Source organism: Tripterygium wilfordii, chromosome 21 (assembly GCF_013401445.1).
Source record: "Tripterygium wilfordii isolate XIE 37 chromosome 21, ASM1340144v1, whole genome shotgun sequence".
In the NCBI taxonomy this organism is placed as follows: Eukaryota; Viridiplantae; Streptophyta; class Magnoliopsida; order Celastrales; family Celastraceae; genus Tripterygium; species Tripterygium wilfordii.
Window position 1 is genome coordinate 6,810,504 of NC_052252.1, and position 20,542 is coordinate 6,831,045.

Here is a 20,542-nt window from a genome sequence, read left to right on the forward strand (position 1 = left end):
GAATCATTTTCCAGCGGGATGGAGTTTTACTTGGTTTTTGCCTAGGTCCCACCCTCGTTTTGCTAAATTTCATCGTTTCAGGCCTCAAATCGACTTTTTCCTGTTTATAGGGGTATTTTTATATTTTACGTTTTAGCTCCTATTAAGGTTGTAGTAAGCCCTAGTAGTCTTCATCTTTTCATTCTATATATCAAAAATATCAAAATCCTAGAGAGTTTTTTCTCAAGCTCCTGGTGGATTCTAGTATTATTTTACATCGAACTTTGGTGTGATTTGTGTTTTCTTTTCCTTTATTGATCTGCCTCCAATTAGTTTGGGCTTCAACTTTTTGACTAACTAACTAATACACACAGCACAACTTTAAGGGACAGATACAGTACTTGGTCCAAACCAACCCTTTGAAATTGGGCTAATCTGTCTCCTTCAACAAATCTTGACAGTTGAGGCTTGTCTAGACTCTGGCATGCACATGTTTTGGACCGCCTGTAATTCATACCCTAATATGTCTCATCTTATAATGTCATAACTTTCCATAATCATGGGCTACATCAACCAAAATAAGAGAAGGGGAAGGTAGCTATAACAACATCAGAGTGAGGACTTTTAACACTTTCGTTTTGGTAAGAAACAAGAAGGCTGGGATGCTCGTGAACATTACATGTTGTGTTATGCATAATCAAAGGACACAACATTATCATCTACATGACTCCTGTTTTTCAAGTTTTCTTGGTCTGGCCCATCAATGGAGAAGGCTTCTACTCCTTCTTTTTTGGGCCTCTGAATATGAATTGAATTCAGCTCATTGTAGTTGGGTTCATCCATGGTTGATACTTGTTAGAATAGTACCATTTGCCATTCCATTTGTTTAGACTTTTAGGTCAAACGATTTGAATCGTAGCTTGAATCATGAAGTTTGATGAATCGATCGATTCGTGATTCGTTTCGTAACGATTCAAGTGATACGCACGATTCCAGAGATTGAGGGAGACGAAGAATTCAATTATGAATTTTAAAAAAATCAAAACGACGTTTGTATCCAACATCCATTGTCAAGAACTAATTTACAATATATTATTAAAAATTAAGTAAATCTTACATTCACGATTCAAAATTTTGATCTAATTAAGTAAATCTTACATTCACGATTCAAAATTTTGATCTATCGATTTATACAATTCGGTTCAATTTGAGTCACTTGGGTTAGTATTTTCTATGTTGTATCACGCCCACCTTCATGAGAGCAACATACGCAACAAGTCTAAAACCTACAAGCATCAAAGCCAATGCAACAATAGACAAAACCTGCTCATCAAGTCCGACAGACTTAATTCTATGAAAATCCTTCACCAAGCAACTCACATTTGACCCACATTGAAACCTTTCATCAGGCTTGTATTGTGACCTCAATAGGAGCTTATAAGAGTAATAGGTGAGCGACAAGTACTTAATCCAATCTATGAAAGCCGGCACGTTCTGGACTAGAAATCCACCAGTCAATTGCAGTGAGAGTATAACAACAGCTGCAACTGTCATAGCCGTCTTCTGTTTCATCACCACTGCACCAATAGCAAGTCCAAGGCCTTGTGCTACCAGAACAGTGTATAGAAGAACAATTAAGGTGTGGAAGAAGTTTGTGGCATTGTGTTTGAGCCCTCCCATCCAATAAGTAATGAAGACGAATAGTGTTGGGAGAGCAAGATCCATAGGTAAATCACTAACCATTCTTGCCATGAAGTAGGATGAGAGCCTATACATACCAGAAGACCTTTCCTTTGTCAGCATAAGGCGTTCTCGAGGAAAGGTAAAGACATTTCGAGTGAGTGAGAAGAATCCCCCAAATTTGATGTAGAAGAAAAGAAGCCCAACCTGCATTTCATAAGGTTATCAAACATGATGCAGATGGAAACTCCGAATACGATCAAACCAACGTTTAACGAAGAAAACAAACACTGGAATCCTTTAAATAGAGAGAAAACACTCTCATGTTTTGGTATATTTCTTCAACGATAAAAGACGATGAGCCAAAAATACAAAATTATGAAATGTCCCTAAAACATTAAAAGATCCATTTAAAGATTAAAGATGATAAGTCACTAGTCTTGTCAATAACGTGTCGATAGGCAAATTTCACGTGATTCTGACGATGCGACTTTTCAATCCTACTAGTTGGTTTTCATTGTAAATACTCTCACTAGTCATACATTAAAACACCAAGTATTTTACCGTTCACAACATAAATTGAAAGTTTAATGTGTTCTTACCTGGTTTTGCAAGTCAGTTGATTGCCACCATAGGAGGCCAGTGAGGAAAGAAATAGCCAACACCTGACCAATTTTGAGGCGACTGTAGGACTGATGTCTCCTTTCTTTCAGACTTCTTTTAAGCAACACAAGGAACTGCTGCTGCCAACTTGTGCTCCATAAACCAATCTCCTCGTCCTCTGAAGCAGTAATATCACTGAAATTGCCAATACCCTGGAGCTCAACTTTCAGCTTATTGACAAGGTTACTCTCATAAGCTGATATTAAAGCTTGTTTCGCGGATTTTACGTCCTCCTTTGAATCCCCAGAAAAAACTCCTGCAGAACAATTAACTTTTAATTCTAAGTTACTTAGAGCTCGAAATCGAAAGTTGAATTGAGATGGTTATGAACTCTAAAGTTTACTTAATTACCATTTGCAAGGTCTAGAAGGAAATCTGAGGGATTCATGACTACAGATGGTGCATAACCAATACTGGCAAAATAATCCATGACATGTTCTCCCTTTCCAAGGTAAACAGTTCTACCGTCTGATAACAGCAAGATCTTATCAAACATGTAAAATAGCCTACTCGAAGGTTGATGGATAGTCGTCACGATTGTCCGCCCACCTTTCGCTAGCCTCCATAAAAGCGAGACAATCCGGCTAGCTATGGTCGAGTCAAGGCCAGATGTTGGCTCATCAAGAAACAAAAGACTTGGGTTTCTCAGCATTTCTTCTCCAATACCAAGCCTCTTTCTCTCCCCACCTGAAATGCCTCTAACAAATTTCCCTCCTACAATGGTGTTCTTGCATTGATTCAGGCCAAGCTGATTAATCATTGCTTCAACTTGCAAGAGTTTCTCTTCTTTAGCAAGATTACCGGGCAATCGAAGAAGAGCCGCAAAGACTAATGTTTCGTGGACAGTAAGATGGGGATAGAAATAATTTATTTGAGCTACAAATCCCATGTTCTGCTTTATAGCTGCAGAGAAGGGTTTACCATTGTAGATTATTCTACCACTAGTCTTTCCTCCAAGTCTGCCTCCCAAAGCTGTTAACAGAGTCGTCTTTCCGCTGCCCGACGGGCCTAATATAACCAGCATTTCACCTGGTAATACTGCACCACTCGCGCCGCTCAAGATCAATCTGTCCTCAGATTTTGTACTATTACAGAAGAAACTTCTCCTCTTCTTGCTTATTCTGTGCTTAACATCCTCAAACTGCACCAATTATAAGTTCACTAACCATTGAAATCAATGTAAAGAGATAAAATGGAGAGAGATTCAAGCAGAAAGATAAGTTATGTACCGTCAAGGTAACAGGTGCCCTTGCTCTCTTGAAGATGTTTAGAGGTTTTGGGTCTTCTGTGTGACTCTGGTTTTCCATTATTTTCACCTCAATTTCCATTGCTTCCCTCAACGTTTGGTTATTGCTGTAAAGTTTCGTATTCTGGTACACAGTTTCACTATGTTAAGAAGTCATGCAAGAGAGATGAGACTTGAGAGGCTGTTTCACTGCAGGACTCTCTCTCCGTTGCTAAATTTAAGTGGGAACCGTTAAGTTTCCCCTTAGATTAATTAAAAAAACAATGCTTTTTTTTTTTGAAATAAAAAAAAATGGTCTTTTATGTTAGAGATAAGAGAATCAAACACAATTTAAGTTTGATTGTTATACTATCTCTAATAAACTAATAAGATAACATATAACATTTCTTATTACCCGGTAGACCGAAGATATAATTTTATCAACCTCAAATTTGAGAAGAGAGGAGAGACAAATGAATTCTTTATTGATTTTTAAATTTTCTTTTCTTAATTGATTTTAAGTTCAAATGGACTGGGCTGTACTGTTATTGGGCTAATTTCTAAATGGGGCTGCTTGGCTAACTACTATATAGTAATAATAGTTTTTGAAAAACATGGGGTCTTGGGTGACGGCCCAACTCGCCCCACCCCACAACCGCCTATGTATCTATCTCACAGAATGTGAAAGTTGATATTGAAGGCGGAAGTGACAAAGGATCTTGGAATTGGCCTGAGGTTTTCTTCAACTATTGGAATTGTAAATGCTTGAACAAAAGTTTGATCGGAGAAACTTTATATCGGTGATAGAAGTTTCCATACCCATCTCACAAAAAAGGTGAATGTTGATATTGAAGGCGGAAGCAACAAAGGATCCTAGCGTTGGCTTGAGACTCTTATACCATTATAGAAAACATAATTGATATAAATCCATAATAAATAATAAGATTGAGAGATCACAAGAGATAAATAGGTTCAATCACATGAGAGACCTACATCCATCGTAAAATTCTTTAGGCTAGATTTTCATTATACGTGCTTGATTTACAATTAACAACGATGAGGGAACTTTGTACAATTTTCATCCAATGGTGGAGAATAAATTTGATACAAAAGTGTAGTGTGATATAACACACCTCCTAAACTATTAGATGAAAATTGTACACTCTAAGAATTGCACAGCCCATAAATACTACAATGACGTCTCTCTATGGAACGTGTTATATTACATGTCAGCATGTATAGCATCTAGGAATAAGTCTGTCCCTCCACACTAGCAATAGTTTGTCTGTAAGTGATGTGGGATCGTACCACATCCATTTAACTCCCACTTCTTTTAACGGGGTTAATGTAATTCCATTATTGTAAAACAAATACAGCTTTAGGTCAATAATTCAACTTCCACGATATAATAGTCACTCAAAATTTCATTTTTTAACAAAATTAATGGGGTTTCGCAAGAAAATATGGAGGAAGGTTAATAGAGTTAGACCTTAAGAACAGGATTGGACTGAAAAGCTAGGGTTTGAAGTCCATTTGAATTGGTATAAATTCAGAGGACTAACAATCTAACATATATAAAAGTCATGCTTGCACCTATATGTATAGTCATCCACCTATATGCATATAATGACTATTATTTCGTCAAATGTTAATGGACGTTGAATAAGCCAAACAATCCCAGTTTCCCTAGTAAAAAGGTAACAGAATTTCATGTTCTGGAAACAAACTGAAATATGTGCGAGTCCTCAACTTTTTGAGGCAGAGACCAACACATATATTGGTTTGAACCATTAAACATTAGAAAGGCAAGACCTTTTCCTGTAGAGTCATCCCCAGTTGATTTCAACATGGTTTGAACCATTAAACGTTAGAAAGGCAAGACCTTTTCCTGTAGAGTCATTCCCAGTTGATTTCAACATTTTTGTGGCTCGTACCCTACACTGCTACGCAGAAATTTCTAATGTTAATGTTGATTGTTTGAATTAGAAAATTCAAGCATGAGTCTTGCCTACCTTGTGAAATAGGTACAAACTACGTAGGATTCATATTCAATATACATGTTTGTATGTTTTGTAATAAATGGTCAAGTAGAGATTGTCTATGTCAAATAAAGAGACGAGACTTATTTTTGGCATCTAACATATTCTTAAAACTTAAAAGAAACAACATTATACCGTTAACATATTGTCAAGTAGTGAAAATAAAGAAAATCACTAAACGTACTCGTGAAATCTACATTCATGATACATGTGAGGATAGAGACGGATTCCTGAAGATCTCCATATAGATAACTATTCTTGTCATCAAGTTGCCAAGTATCCCACTTTTTAAAAGAGCGATTGAGAGCAATCGTTACAATAGAATGCACTTATATCCGCGGTTGAAATCACAGGAATAAGTATAAAAAAAATCGTGGATAAAGACATTACTCATGGTTGCCAATCCGCTGCTTATGAAAGCGTCGGAAGATCTATACCTGCGCTTTTAGTGATCACGGGTACAAAATAATTAACCAGTTGATTACTAATATCTACGTGCGGTTTTCAAAATCGCAGCCACCTTTACGCGCGTTTTACGCAGCATAGAGATAATAGTGTTGATTGTAGATGATGTGTATATTTTACTGTGGTTAACTAACCGTAACTTAGGATTTACCTGCACTTTCTAAACACACGATAAATTGTTGAACCGTAGAAATATCTATGCTTAAACAGATGATGTACTGTTCAAACGACAATAGCCTTGATAACTAGTGAGAGTGTTTCATGGTAATTGTTAATATCCCACATCGGTTTGGGATGCTCAAAACCATACGATTTTCAATAAGAAAATCCGTGACTCTGTCTTGTTAAGAGGTCTTTTCCTGGGCTTAAATAGCATTAAGAGCAATTGCAATGGGAACAATTTGCTGGGCCAGCAAAAATCAAGACTGGGTCCCATCTCTATTACATAAAAAGTCAAGTCAAACACGTATCTCAATACAACCACATCAACAAAACATATCTCTCAATATAGCCACATCAGCAAAATACAAATTCATATACATTTTTCCTTCCCACCCAACATGGAGGCCAACAAATTCTCATTCCCTCCATATTGTCCACAATAAAACTACACCAAAACACAATTTTCCAATACAACCACACCAGCAAAACATATCTCCCAATACAACCACATCAGCAAAACACAAAACCTCATACATATTTGTTGGCCCAAACAAAATAGCACCATTGCAAATGCTCTAAGTGAGATGGTTTAGGAAGAATAAAGTCATGCATGCCGATGTATTCATAATAACATGAAATTCAAAGCGGACAATATCTTAACAATTTTCAATAGTAATCAACCCTATCAAGTTAATTGAACCCCTTGGAAACAAGATGAACTTATAGTCTTTCAAGAGTTCCATCAACATCGACTTTTGTGTTGGAAACACACTTGCAACCTGATAACATTCATGTCGGGTTTTCATGGGACAAGGTTTTCTTTGAGTGGCTGGAGTTCATCATGCATTGCTTCATGACAATGACAATTTTCGGTTCGCTTGGAATATTTGTCACAATAATGTGAATATTAGCATACTTTTGGGTTTGGCTTGTGAGCCCCAATTCGAGAGCGAGTGATCGTTTGGGTGTTAGAACTTGATTTTAATGAGACCATTCATGTCAAGGGAAGGAGGTTGTAAGGTATCGTCCACATCCGAGATTGAATATGAGAGAGGAGTCATGATGCTTGAAACATACTCCACGGCTGATGTGCTAGGGGCCATGTCACTTATAGGTGAATTTCACAATAATAAAATAAATATACATATACATATACATTATATTATCTTGATAGGATCACACACCCATATGGCCATATTCACATATATAATATACCCCATAAATTTAATGGTAAACCTATAATAATGATGCAGCGAGTGTGGTGGATGGTTGGATATAGGCGAACACGAAATTCAATAGCCTTTGATTTTAAGAATGACAAAAAAGCAGTGTAAAATTAGAATATTCTTCTCACAAATTAACTCGTTGGCTTGGTTGGCAATAGGTTGGGTTAGACACATTTGTGTCCAAAGTTCGATTTCAACCGCAAACGTAATTCTCTATGGTATTTTAAAAAAAAAGAATGACGAACAAGTAGGGTAAAATTAGAATATTCTTCTCAAAAATTATCTCAATAATCAATTTTAAGACTCTCACAATTGCGATGTTATAATCTTTAAATAGAAATAATAAAAACTATTCTTAATAGGAAAATTAACAAAAATGATAGGGATCTCAAGTTTATGGTGTCTCAAATGTCCCAAATATGATGTGTCAAGCAATTGTAAACTCTAAAAAATTACAGAACCCCCAAATACGTCAAATAATGAGTGGATTTGTGTAGGCACTTTACATTTAAGTTGAATAAAATAAACCATTCATTGTGTGACAAATCATATTTGGAACATTTGCGAAACTAATTTTTGGGATCTCTATCATTGCTGCAACATTTAAGAGGAACAACGGCCTTACGAATCTTAGTGTTTTTATTCCCAGTTATCTCAAATACCAATATGGACGCACATGATTTCATATGGATAATGTGAGTTCATCTAAACATTTGGAATTATTAGGACAAAAAAAACAGTAAAATTCCTAGTATTTGCATAACGTGCTCGTGATGGCACAGCGGTCAAACCACGGTGTTGAGCTCGAATTATGGCCTTTTTAGTGTGCATGGATCAAAGACTCTTTGTTTCAGTGTCGATCCAAATAAATCCATCGCCTACCCCGTACTACATCACACTGTATAGAGTCTTAACTTTTTTTTTGTTTCCCAAGGTATCCCAACAAGCCCAAGACGAATCCTCCAAGGTATGATCGGACACCAAAGGCGGGGATCTCTCCCAAGAAGGTTTTCTGCATCCGCAAGGACTCGAACCCAAGACCTTACTTAAGCAACCAGAGCCCCTTACCACTTAGGCCAAATCCATATACTTAGAAACCTTAGTTGCTTCTGGTCAACAGGATCCGACAAAACAAATAGATATATACTGTAATGGCAAAAAATAGCATGGGTCCAACAGAAACGAAAGCCCAGCAAGAGCTCAAGTTAGAGTCGGTCTGAATAACGTTGTCAAAGACACGTGTCTTCAACCGTCGAGGACCATGTCAAAGCCGACGACAACATTGCCTTTCCCTCATACCAAGATTATCATTGTTTCGTCTTCTGATTCTTTGTTTCTTATAGATGAGCTCAAGTCGGTGCCCAAATCTTACCCTGTATCTTTTGTCTAGATCAAAGGTTGTTGGTGGCTCAACGATATAAATATTTGATTGTAGATTCTACCCTCTACATAAACAAAAAGAAACAAACTATGGTAATTACGTACAAGCAAACCACAGATTCTCATTTTCACAAGTTAACAACACATCACGCTACTAACCACGTCAACACACGTACGTTTTCGTAATAATTAATTTCTCTATCAGAAATTCACTCTCATAGACAGCAACCATATTATTCATTTTAAGTTATCTGGTTTCTGTGGATTCATCAGGCCCGCACAACTTTGTTCCTCCTAAACCTAACTATTACAGACTAAAACCCAATACACTGAGTAAGTTCAACTATTACGGGTCAAAACTCAGCTCACTAAGAAGAGGAAAAGCCTTTGTTAGTTGTAAAGAATGAACTTTCCCCATATATACCCATCGATTGAAACTTACCCAGCTAATGTGGGACATGTGGTCTTAACAAAGTCCAACATGAAGAAAATGTTAAACATCTCGATTTCATAGATTGATGTGTATGGGAGAGTCAAAATAAAGTCAACCCACCTTGCAGTTTATTGCTGCTCCCAAGTCGCTATCGTATAGTTGTATGCGCGTTCATCACTTCTTTTTTTCTTTTTATGACGTGTTCGATGCCGCTAATTTCATCTGCTTAACTTGTCGGTCACGGTGGGTCCATAAATTTCTTTTTTTAAAAAAAAAATTAATCAATCCACACAAATTCGTTCTTGTACAATTTTCTCTTCAAATTACGAGTTTTTTTAAAGTTTTTTCATGCTGTGGGTCAATAGCTAAATTAGTTAAATTGTTGAGTGAGTCTCAAGTTAATTCATATATATACTTCCACTAATTTTCTTTTCCGCATATGCTATTGGGTCATAAATTTTAATTTTCACAGGTAGAAATAACCTTGTGACCACGCGTTGGGTTTTAACTCAACTTATCATGTCGTCGGCTGTGTAACTTCTGTGCACGCGAGCCTAATGTCTCGAGTTAGGCGCATATTGAATATTTAAAGGGTTAAGTTATATAGTGTGTTCTTGATTTACTATCTTCCTTATTTAATGAAATTCATTCAGATTTATAAAAAAAAATAATAATAATGTCTTCTCGATTACTTAAAAAAATAATAATAATAATAAGTCGCTTTGAAAAAAATAATAATAATAATAATAATAAGTTTTGTTTTCTGTCAATTATCCAATTATTATCAATGCATCACAATCACCATCACGAATGTCGTGGAGTACTAATGATGAATATGAATAGGTTTTACGTTGACATTTTAGTTGTTGGGTTCAAACTTTTAACACGCCAACTAAGCTCTTGTACATGATAGCTCCATATTTAGTTTTTGCATGGAAGATGCATATGTAAAAGAAAGTGAATAAATTTATGCGGCTATAAAGTTCTAAAAAGAAAAAAACAAAATTGTGTCACCGCTTTATCATATATCGGATTGACATAACTCGATCGAGTGTCATATAAGTAAAATTATATTCCCTCTTACATAACCAACACGTTTTCTAAACCTAAAAATCCATGACGACGGCCCAAAAAGAACAAAATCGTACGAGTTTTTGGGTGAAAGCGGACAACATTTTTGTAGTGTTTGAGCTGAATTTTCTAACATGGTATCAGAGTAAAGACTCGATCCATTTGAACATGACATCTATATGTTCACTTATTGAGTCTGACATAATTCATGCCACAAGTACGTGGAAGTGTTAAGATTTTATCTCACATCGAATTGGGATAACCCAATCATTAATAAAGGTACAGTCCCTCTCACACACAACTAAAACATCTTTTGGACTTAAAAATCAATGACGACGGTCCAAGAAAAACAAAACAGTACGGGTCTTTGATCCAAAACGGAGAATATTATTTCACACTACGGAGAATATTATTTCAGAGTGTGAGATCAATTTTCTAAAAAGTTGATGATCAGATAAATATTGAACATCACAATAAAATTTTCTTTCCCTTTCCAATGAAACAACACGTGCAGACGAAAAGGTGCAACTATAATAGCAAGGATTTTTTTTTTCTCTGTGTATCGACCGAAAGATGATCAGCAAATTTAGGGTCAAAGAACAGCTTCCCCAACATTTCATCGAAATATATTTCTTGCCCTCCATTGACTTCCAAGAAACTATCAGAATATATATATATATATATATATCAATGTACGATGACGACAACTATTTTGTTTTTTTTTTAAATGTTTTCAGGGGCAAGGTCGTCGCACGAAACAAAAACCATATATGCATGGAGAGACTAAGATACAAATATTAAATACTAAGAAGAAATAAACTATAAACTTCATTGAATTTTCAATATGGAAGTTACAAAATGTATTCCCAATCCCATCTGTGCATTCTTATTGAATCAACAACTAATTAAACTCAGGTCCCTATCAACAACTTAGTTTGAAGCCTGATCATCCCATTACAAAGTACTGTTTGTGTTAGCTAAGTATCCCTCTTTGTACAACAAAAATCGAATTAACAAATTAATTGATGAGAGATACCAAAAGAATTGAGTTAATTAGTAATGGAGAAAAAAAAAACCATGATTTTGGGTTTTCATTTTAGTAATCCTTCCACAACATATTTACCAATCCTCCTTCTTCCTCCTCCTTGTCCTTCCACCTCCAACAAGTTCTTTATCACTGCGTCGGTCGCCTTCGTCAAGAACTCCGACCAGTCACTGTATGACATTAACTTGAGGTCAATTCATCAAAGAATCAAAAAGCAAATTAAACATGTATGTATAGATTTTTAATATATACATACTCTCTTTGGGAGTCAAATGTGAGTCCGACCGTGTACTTAGCCTCCTCAAGAGCCCGTTTGTATCTCTGAATCTCTTTAGCTTCGCAGCTTTCATTGTCCACAACTCTCAACTCCGACGGCTTCACATCACAAAATATCGGTATAACTTTCTTCTTACTCTCCATAATCAAGGCCAGTTCATGGAGACAAAAGTACGAGTCACAATATCTTGGCGAAAACACAGCAACACCAACCTTAGATCTTCCGATAGCCGATTCGATTTTGCCGAGCATATTGTCTCCTGGCTTCATATTCTTGCTGTCCAAAAAGGGGTTTAGCCTAAGCCGCCGCAAGTGATCGTAGAGCAACCCAGAAATAGTCCTCTTCGTATCGATCCCGCGGTGGTTAATGAAGACATCACACGGTGGTGGTCGACTGATTGCGATGAATTGCTGTTGGGGTTTCAGGATTTTGCTGTATAACTTCTTGGCTGCTGATGGTGACGATGAAATGTATCGCTCCATGGCTCCTTGAAAAAGCTCAAGGCAAAAACACAAAATCAAAGCTGCCTGAGTAAATACAATTTTTGGGGGGTTTTGATTTTTATTTTGTTTTATCGTTGGCGTGTAGGAGAACGATAGATAGGGACATATGGGGGTATTTATATATATATATATATATGGTGACTGGGATATGATCAATGGAAGAGTTTTGAGTTTGAGTTTGAGTTTGAATATGACTTTGGACTTGGAAGAAAATACGTGGTATTTGTTTTGAAGAGAAGAAACTAAAAAGAGTAAAACAAGACCAGATCTGGGGTTCGATCTGTAGAATATCGAACTCTACATGAACCTTCAAACACGGTTGTATGTATATGTGTTTTTTTTAATGGTCGTACCACTAATTAAGAGACCATTTCAATGCTCTCTCCCTACACGAACCTTTATTATCGTTACATGCACGATCAAACATATATACAATATTGATTTTCAGACATTTAATTAACTCGATGAGGCACTATCAAGGTTCATGCTGACCTATTCGATAGTACTTTCTTGGATTTTTGTCACGTCTGTATTTTGACTGTGTTTGACATTCAAGCACAAACGTATTAAACATATTGTTCGCTCTGAATCACGTGTACGCACGAATTTGTTTTTCTTGGATCCTCGTCATTGGTTCTTAGGTCCAGAAAATGTGTTGTTTGTGTGAAAGGCGCTATGACTTTACTTATATACAACTTGTTTGGGTTATGTCAATCCAATGTGAGATATAGTCTTAACACTCGCCTTCACTTGTGAACTGAGTTATGTCTGACCCAATAATTAGACTGTAGAGACCACGTCAAAATGGACCAAGAATTTGGTCGGTTTCTTCGATTTTCAATCGGTTCTTTAATGAAATATGTAAAAAAACAAATTATCGAAAACTTATCGTTCGGTTTTGTCGATAAACTTTTACAGCCCGACCAAACACATTAAAAATATTGTCTGCTTTAGGCCACCGGGCCGCACATATTTGTTCTTCACGGTCCGTCATCATTGATTCATAGGCCCAAAAAACGAGTCAATTATGTCAGAGGTGGTAGGACTTTACTTATATATCACTCAGTTAAGTTATTTCAATCTGATGTGGGATATAGTCTTGATAGACGATAATATTTGCAATTATATATATATATGATGTGTAATTAAATTAAAGTGTGTGTATATATATATATACAAAAATGTGTATATATATATATATGATGTATAATTAAATTAAAGTAAGTATATATATATATATATACACACACAAAAATGTTAGGGATCCCAGACATCCAGGTAATTTATCTTGTCCCTTTATTGATGTAAGTGTAAAGACCCACAAAACCTGGTGATTGAACTAGAGAGTGACATGTCAGCCACTGAGATAATTGGGTAGTTTTCATAAATAAGCAACTCGATACTAGTTGTCCCAATGAAATGATAATTGAGCTCTTTAATTAAGTTCTCTATCTAACACAATATAGAATAATTCAATATGACAACGATGTAATTAGTTACGTATTATCCTCCACGTCTTGATCTTGCTGCAATTAGATAAGGTTCTTCCATGATTAGCTATTAGGATTGCTCCTCAGTCCTCCATGAAGCAAAGATGGTCCCTCGACTCCCTCCAATGCTTGGGGCTTTAACTTTGAACTGAATTTTCAACAAATGTTAAAAAAAAATAAAATTGGGGATTTAGTTAAGGCTATTGGATACATTTAATCTTTAATTTAGGCTCTATTTAAGCTGTTTATATATAGATTTTGTTCATATAACTCTCTTCATGTTCGAACTTTTTACTTTCTTGTCTAATTTTAAACAAAATTTAGTATTTTTGTAACATTTTTGTACAAAACATTTTACGGAGTACAAACTAGCAAGTTAGACATTTAATAATAATAAAAAGAGTATAACGATTCCCTTTAATGATTCGAAATTGCTCAACTCTCTCAGTGGACGAACTTTTTTACTTTTTTGTCTAATTTTGAACAAAACTTAGTTTTTTGATATCATTTTGGTATGAAATATTCTACAGAACCTTTTTTTCTTTTGAGATATTCTATGGAACCTAAAACTAACAAGTTAGACATCTAAATATCATTTAGGCTCTATTTGAGCCACATATATACGGTTTCTTTTTTTAAAAATCCGGGGAAACGTGCCCCCTTTAGCATACATAGCTTCGTCCTTGTAAGTTGGCCCAAAACTCTATATATGATTACAAAGGTATTACTCTTGATTAGAATCGAACTCAATATCTTCCTAATTCCATGAGATTTAGTCCATAAAAATTCATCACTAAAATATCGCCAAAGTGTCAATGTCATCTTTCCAAGAAAAGCAAAAGAATTTCTCACTTGGTATGAATCCCCTGACTCGTGGATTTAACAACGTGGTTGTCGACCCGATTAATGTTTTTGACAGTTGGAATCCTTGACATACACCCATGTATACTGTATCATCATCATCAAAGTCTTTATCCCAAAAATTTAGGGTCGGTTACGTGAGTTTTTGAGAATATCAATGGGAATTCACCGTGTGTATTCGTTTTCTCCACTCATTTCTATCATAGAGCAGCTGGAGTATGGAGACACTCTCATGCCGGCCCTCGCTCATTTTTTCAATGCACCCGAGTTTCAATACAACTCGTTGCAAGTAGGGAATGCCCCAACAATATTCTCATTTAGACTCATATTCATATATTTGACAAAATTTTATGTTGGCTGTCAACCTACAACAACCTTCCTCTTTTATCTGAGCTTGGGACCGACTACAAGTGCAAGTGGAGTTACCCATATCACTGTATGCACTATCAAATTGTTTGATAAAGACAAAATTTTCACTGTGATCCATGGGACAAAAGGGAACATCATCCCAGCCGTTTCTACTTTTTGTCTCCAAAGGATCCCCACAAAAAGGAGCAACGTATAACAAATATATCGTTCTTTGTTTCTTGTCCAAGAAAGAATGGTAAGAGTATGACCAAAAGTTCAAGCATGCTCAATTGCGACCGAAATTTAAAACTTGTGCATGCCATTATTAAGAGTCTATGTAAAGGTCTCTCTCTCTCTCTCTCTCAAGATCTTGAGAGAGAGAGAGAGAGAGATATAGCATGTGGTCATCTGTTTTGAACTTGAATATTGGACTTTTTCAAGGTCATTTTAAACCAGGATATGGGTTTAGCAAATTAATCTTCGATAAAATACCCCAATTCAATTCATCAAAAGAATTTCAATTATACTTTGCATGGGAAGACAGTGGAGAAATTAAACCCTAAATTCCATGCAAAATATATCACCGATTCGATCTGCTAACAGCTCAATTGTTAATTAGCTGGAAGAAAATTATGATAAATTATAATAATAATAAGGTGTGTGTTTGAATGATGAAATAACTAATATTGGACTGGTCAATTGATTTTTACAAAACGGTATGTGTATATATATATGTTTATGTTTATAACTTCATATGACTGACTGAAGAATTGGTCCGACTGGTCTTGTACAACAATACTTTGACAAATTTTTCTGTTTCTGCCCCACAATAAAGTGGCTAGGTGCCAAATTCAGGATTGGAGGATTACAGCTAATCACCATATATATAAAAAACTGTTTTGTCCCTGACTTGGATTTGGGGTTTCGGATTCAACTTTCGGGCCTTGCTTTATTCGCCCCATTTATTGAAACCTCATCGTGACCGTTATATTGGTGGGGCCCAACTGTTGAAGCGCGAAGTGATCGACTAATTCACGTACGGTTCTGCATGAACTATAGCCTATGCAGTGCGAGAATGCGATGGCCACGTTCGACAACATTGACTCCCTCTCTCTCCCTCTCTCTCGCACTCGCACTCCAAAACCTTCACTTTCAATTGCGCAAGCGAATCCACCAAACCTCGCACAATTTTGACTCTCGCTTCTTATTATTATTCTCTATGATTGTCAATGGACTAAAGCGCTCGCCTGCACCAAGTTGGTACGGATTTGTTTTCTATGGATCGTCGTCATTGGTTCTTAGGTTTATGAAAATATGACTGACCTCTTTGGCCTCTGGTTCCTTGTGGATACATTGATTTACCCTTAATGTTTTTTTTATGCGTCATATGAAAGGAGTTGAACTTTGTTTATAAACCACTCAATTGAGTTATACCATACTAATATGAGATTTTTAGTCTTGACAGAGCTCGCCTAGACTACCTCGGTTTCAACTGACAATGTGTCCTTTTCAATTCTAAGTGCCCTGTTTTTCTCTGTATCAACAGTGATAGTGTGTATTTTTGTGTGAAGGTGTAATCTGGTGCGCTTTTATTTGGTGGGAATAATGAGAGAATCGATTTCTAGGTTACTCCATATCTCGGAGATCAAATTCACAAGGGTGGTTACTCCATCAAAATTTCTCCACCAACCCTCTCGAGAGGTTTATCGGTTTCGAAAGAGAAATCTTGCAAATTGACAGGTTGAGAGATCATTTGAAGCCAGGGGCGGAGCCATGTGAGGCACACTGAATTTTTTTAATTTTTTTTAGGTATAATATATTAAATCATTGATTTAGGAGGATTAGAAATGGGTAACAAGATAGAATTGTTAAGAATAAGTTTTCTTGAATCAATGATCATCATGTGTTTGATCTTTATTTGTGGTTTGGTCATGTGATTCCTATTTGTTTTCCCAACCTAGAAAACATGGAGTTTATGAAAAGAAGCAACACGGCACTAAACCTTATTATAAAACTTTATGTTTAATACTTTATGAAATTTTTTTGCATATGCATAATATGGATTCAATGTTGGTGGTTATACTTCTTGTAAATATATGGTCTTTATACATTCAATGATACTATTTTTCACTTTGATTTTACTACAACAAATGAGAAATTATGTAAGTTTTTAGATCACTTGCTTCAAACTACCATTGTTATCACCATCCTCACCATTTTGTGGATCATTCGTGTTTGCAAAAAATTACAGGTGAACACAAGCACAAAATCCAACTTCAAATCAAGAAAACTTAACTGCACTGTATTGCCTGCCATCATGGCAAGAAAATGAACTATTTATGCAGACAATGAAGGGCACCCAGCAGATCACGAATCAGAAGGAAAAACTTTAGGATTGAGAGTAGTTATGGATGCTCAGGTAACTTGGTCATGATAATGGAACTCAGGAAGAAGATATTTACCTTCAAAAACATCATTGATCTGCCTCCTTGTGACGCATCTGCAACTCATCGAATAAACAGAAACACTTTTCTTCATGTTTTAGTGAACTTCCTGCTTTTGCAGCTAATGATGGGGAGGACGAAGGCATTACTGAATCTTTATCCTGTGCTCAGTTATCGAAAATAAATGCAACATCAGTGGACCAGGTAAACCATTTGGCTAGAACAAGGATAATTTTAACCATTCATCGTCAGTGGACCAGATAAACTATTTGGCTATAACAAGGATAATTTAAACCATTCATCATATGCAATGAAATGCTAATAACGTGAATGATATGTTCAAAAGCAAATTCTGGCCTACTTTTGCAAGATTTTGAAATCTATTAGATACTCATGGTTGAAGGATCAAGAGTTAATGGACAAATGTAAAATAACTAAATATAAAATTACTGCCTAGGCTAGGAGGAGAACGGCAACATGGAGGAATTAGGTATGCTTTATGCAGGGTACGGAATTAGTTGCCAATAAATATCGTCAAGCCATTCTATTGCACAGACAGCATGATGTCTAATATCTTCCCAAAAAAAAATTCTTCACTGATACTTTCGGTTTCTGATTGAAATTGATCATGATTTTATTTTTATGTAGTGCAATATGTGTTAGCAACGCTCGATTGCATGATTAAAATAGCAAAGGAGAAGTTTGATTACCATGGATGAAGATAAACAGAGTATGGGCTTCAGATTTGGGAAAGTATTAATGGAGTCCTTCTCGCCATCTCGGACAATGGTTCCTCCTATTGTCTTTTTTTTGGTAAGTTTTCCTCCAATTGTCATTCATCAGTCACTCCAACATCAGTCCTGCCAGAACTCTGGGCTTCTCCCAAAAACAGTACTTCACCTCTTCTATGGTCTCTGAGTTCAAGCACTGGGGAAGCAGAGTCCCATTGATCTGCATGTAGGAGAACAAGAACCAAGAACTTTGAGCCAAAAGAAGAATATAGTCGAGGAAACAATGACTGAAACTGAAGCGGAGAACAACTTCGACGTGGCAAAAGCAGACTCACCAGAGGTTCTGCAGTTTCATTTGGATGAAATGGTTGCGGCAATTAGTGAAAAAGGAATTAAGCAATAGAAGTGAACCCCAAGATACAACTCCTATGACTTCAGCAGGAGTCATAGGAGTTGATGATGCCACCACCACATCCACCTTTAAATGTGGTTACATTTTTGTCCCCAAGTCAGCCATCGAAATCTTCCCAAAGCATGATGGTAACAGCAGCAGTACCACCACCCCCATCACCACCTATGATGTCTAAAGGTGTTGTGCCAACACCTCCTCCACCATCACCACCAAACACACTGCCAAATGGAACAGCTGCACCACCCCCAGTGACGCCTTCAACAGTTCCAAAGCAACCCCCACCAGGTCCACAACCAATATCACTTGGGGAGCACACCACCCCTGCCATTCAGAAATGGAAATGCTCCACTACCAAGTCACCAACACCCTTGCTGCTTGGAAATGGAGCCGCTCCTCCACCACCTGCACCTCCCCTGCCACTCAGAAATGGAAATGCTCCAACACCCTTGCGGCCTTGCTACTTGGAAATGGAGCTACTCCTCCACCTCGCCCACTGCCAATGCCATTTAGAAATGGGGTTGCTCCTCCACCACCACCACCACCACCCCCACCCCAGGCCGCTTGGAAATGGGGCAGCTCCTCCACCACCACCACCCATGCTGATGGGAAATGGGGCTGCTCCACGACCTCCTTGATTGGATGCAGCAAGAACTCTCTACTTACAAAAAAAGGCAACTACAAAATTGAAGAGATCAAGCCAAATGGGTAGCTTGAACCGCACTCTCAAGGGTAAGTTGGAAGGGGGGCATTTAGACAAACAAAAAAAAACCTAACGGAAGAAAGATTCAAGGTCACCGATGAAAACATGAAAGGAACATTCTAATGAGGGGAGCTTTCACCCTTGTAACACATTGCAATATGAAGTTGGCTGTAATCAATTGCACACCAATATGGAATTATGAATTATCACCATTGAAAACTGTCAATGAGACTATCTTTCGGGATCAAGCAGTTATCACTAATATGTTAGTTTCTCAAGAGCTTTTCATTGTAAAATACTGGAATGGCACATTCCTACTATCGCTAAATCACTTTCGTGGGCAAATGCAATGACACGAAATAACATTAATTAAGATAGACATTAGAAAATTTTGCTACCCAATTCCATGCCATGGATATATTTTATAAACAGTGATTACCCAGTAATGACATTGAACCATGTACCAAGCGGCTTTAAAGAAACTTACTTCACTCCCCTATTTCCGACCCAGAAAGATACGAAGCCAACTCCTCTCAGTTTGCTGAATTTTCAATTAGAGCCAAAAGGGTCCAGGTCTCGAAACTGCAAACACGAAATTCAAATCAGTTTTGATTCTTGCATCCCCAATTGCTCATTCAGCAAATAAAGTTGGAATCTTTTCAAATACCCAGCAATACCAAGCTTCAGTATCATACAGAACCACCACACAACAATGAAATTTGCAATAAAAGAACTCAGAGGCTAAAACAGAATGAATCTGAGAAATGAAAACACAAAACCACCACAGAATCAATGAAATTTGCGAAAAAAGAACTCACAGGCTGCAACAGAATGAATCTGAGAGATGAAAACACAAAACCACCACACAAACAATGAAATTTGCATTGAAAGGCAACAGAATGAAGCTGAGAGATGGAAAAACAAAAGGGAAGGAAAAAAATTTGCATTAAAAGGCAACAGAATGAAGCTGAGAGATGGAAAAACAAAAGCATTAAAAGGTAACAGAATGAATCTGAGAGATTGAAAAACAAAAGGGAAGGAAAAAAAATTTGGACCATTTCTCGATTTGTGCGTGTCACAGAATGAATCTGAGAGATTGAAAAACAAAAGGGAAGGAAAAAAAATTTGGACCATTTCTCGATTTGTGCGTGTCATCCTTGCGCAGGGGCCATGCTAATCTTCTCTGTATCGTTCCAATTTTATCGGATGTCCCCGAAGGGACAATAGCTCCTGGCTACGTATTCTCATATAAACCCTCTAGTTTCAACATAACTAGGCGATGTGGTATTTAGTCCGCTCGCAACTACAAAGTCCCGTTCTTACGTCATCCTAACGAATCAGCTGATTGGGCCTTGGGATCCGGCCTTTTTTGAAGTGAGGTCCACAAAGATGGCTCCTCTTTTCACCT

The 20,542-nt window shown here is 36.9% G+C and overlaps 2 protein-coding genes and 1 non-coding gene across 3 annotated transcripts; all 3 read right to left on the minus strand.

Moving 5' to 3' along the window:
• Positions 1 to 1,200: 1,200 nt before the first annotated feature.
• Positions 1,201 to 4,546, minus strand: LOC119987821 (ABC transporter G family member 9-like). The gene is made up of 6 exons (XM_038832730.1): positions 4,541 to 4,546; positions 4,339 to 4,439; positions 3,552 to 3,708; positions 2,674 to 3,463; positions 2,262 to 2,578; positions 1,201 to 1,866 (listed from the first exon to the last, which is right to left on the minus strand). The coding sequence occupies exons 1-6, from the start codon at positions 4,544 to 4,546 to the stop codon at positions 1,201 to 1,203; spliced, it is 2,037 nt and encodes a 678-aa protein (XP_038688658.1).
• Positions 4,547 to 11,161: 6,615 nt separating this feature from the next.
• LOC119987648 (TIR-only protein-like) lies at positions 11,162 to 12,211 on the minus strand. Its single transcript, XM_038832563.1, has 2 exons — positions 11,625 to 12,211; positions 11,162 to 11,538 (listed from the first exon to the last, which is right to left on the minus strand). The coding sequence occupies exons 1-2, from the start codon at positions 12,125 to 12,127 to the stop codon at positions 11,415 to 11,417; spliced, it is 627 nt and encodes a 208-aa protein (XP_038688491.1). The 5' UTR covers positions 12,128 to 12,211; the 3' UTR covers positions 11,162 to 11,414.
• An 8,042-nt stretch (positions 12,212 to 20,253) lies between these two features.
• LOC119990246 lies at positions 20,254 to 20,356 on the minus strand. The gene has a single exon (XR_005465981.1). It is a non-coding gene; the product is annotated as a U6 spliceosomal RNA (small nuclear RNA).
• Between the last annotated feature and the right edge of the window lie 186 nt (positions 20,357 to 20,542).

Coding starts and splice junctions, on each gene's coding strand:
- LOC119987821 (XM_038832730.1), bottom strand. Junction 3,464..3,551: donor GGGCACCTGTTACCTTGACG/GTACATAACTTA, acceptor TAATTGGTGCAG/TTTGAGGATGTTAAGCACAG. Junction 1,867..2,261: donor CAACTGACTTGCAAAACCAG/GTAAGAACACAT, acceptor TATGAAATGCAG/GTTGGGCTTCTTTTCTTCTA.
- LOC119987648 (XM_038832563.1), bottom strand. CDS start 12,127: ATGGAGCGATACATTTCATCGTCACCATCAGCAGCCAAGAAGTTATAC. Junction 11,539..11,624: donor ACATTTGACTCCCAAAGAGA/GTATGTATATAT, acceptor AATGTCATACAG/TGACTGGTCGGAGTTCTTGA.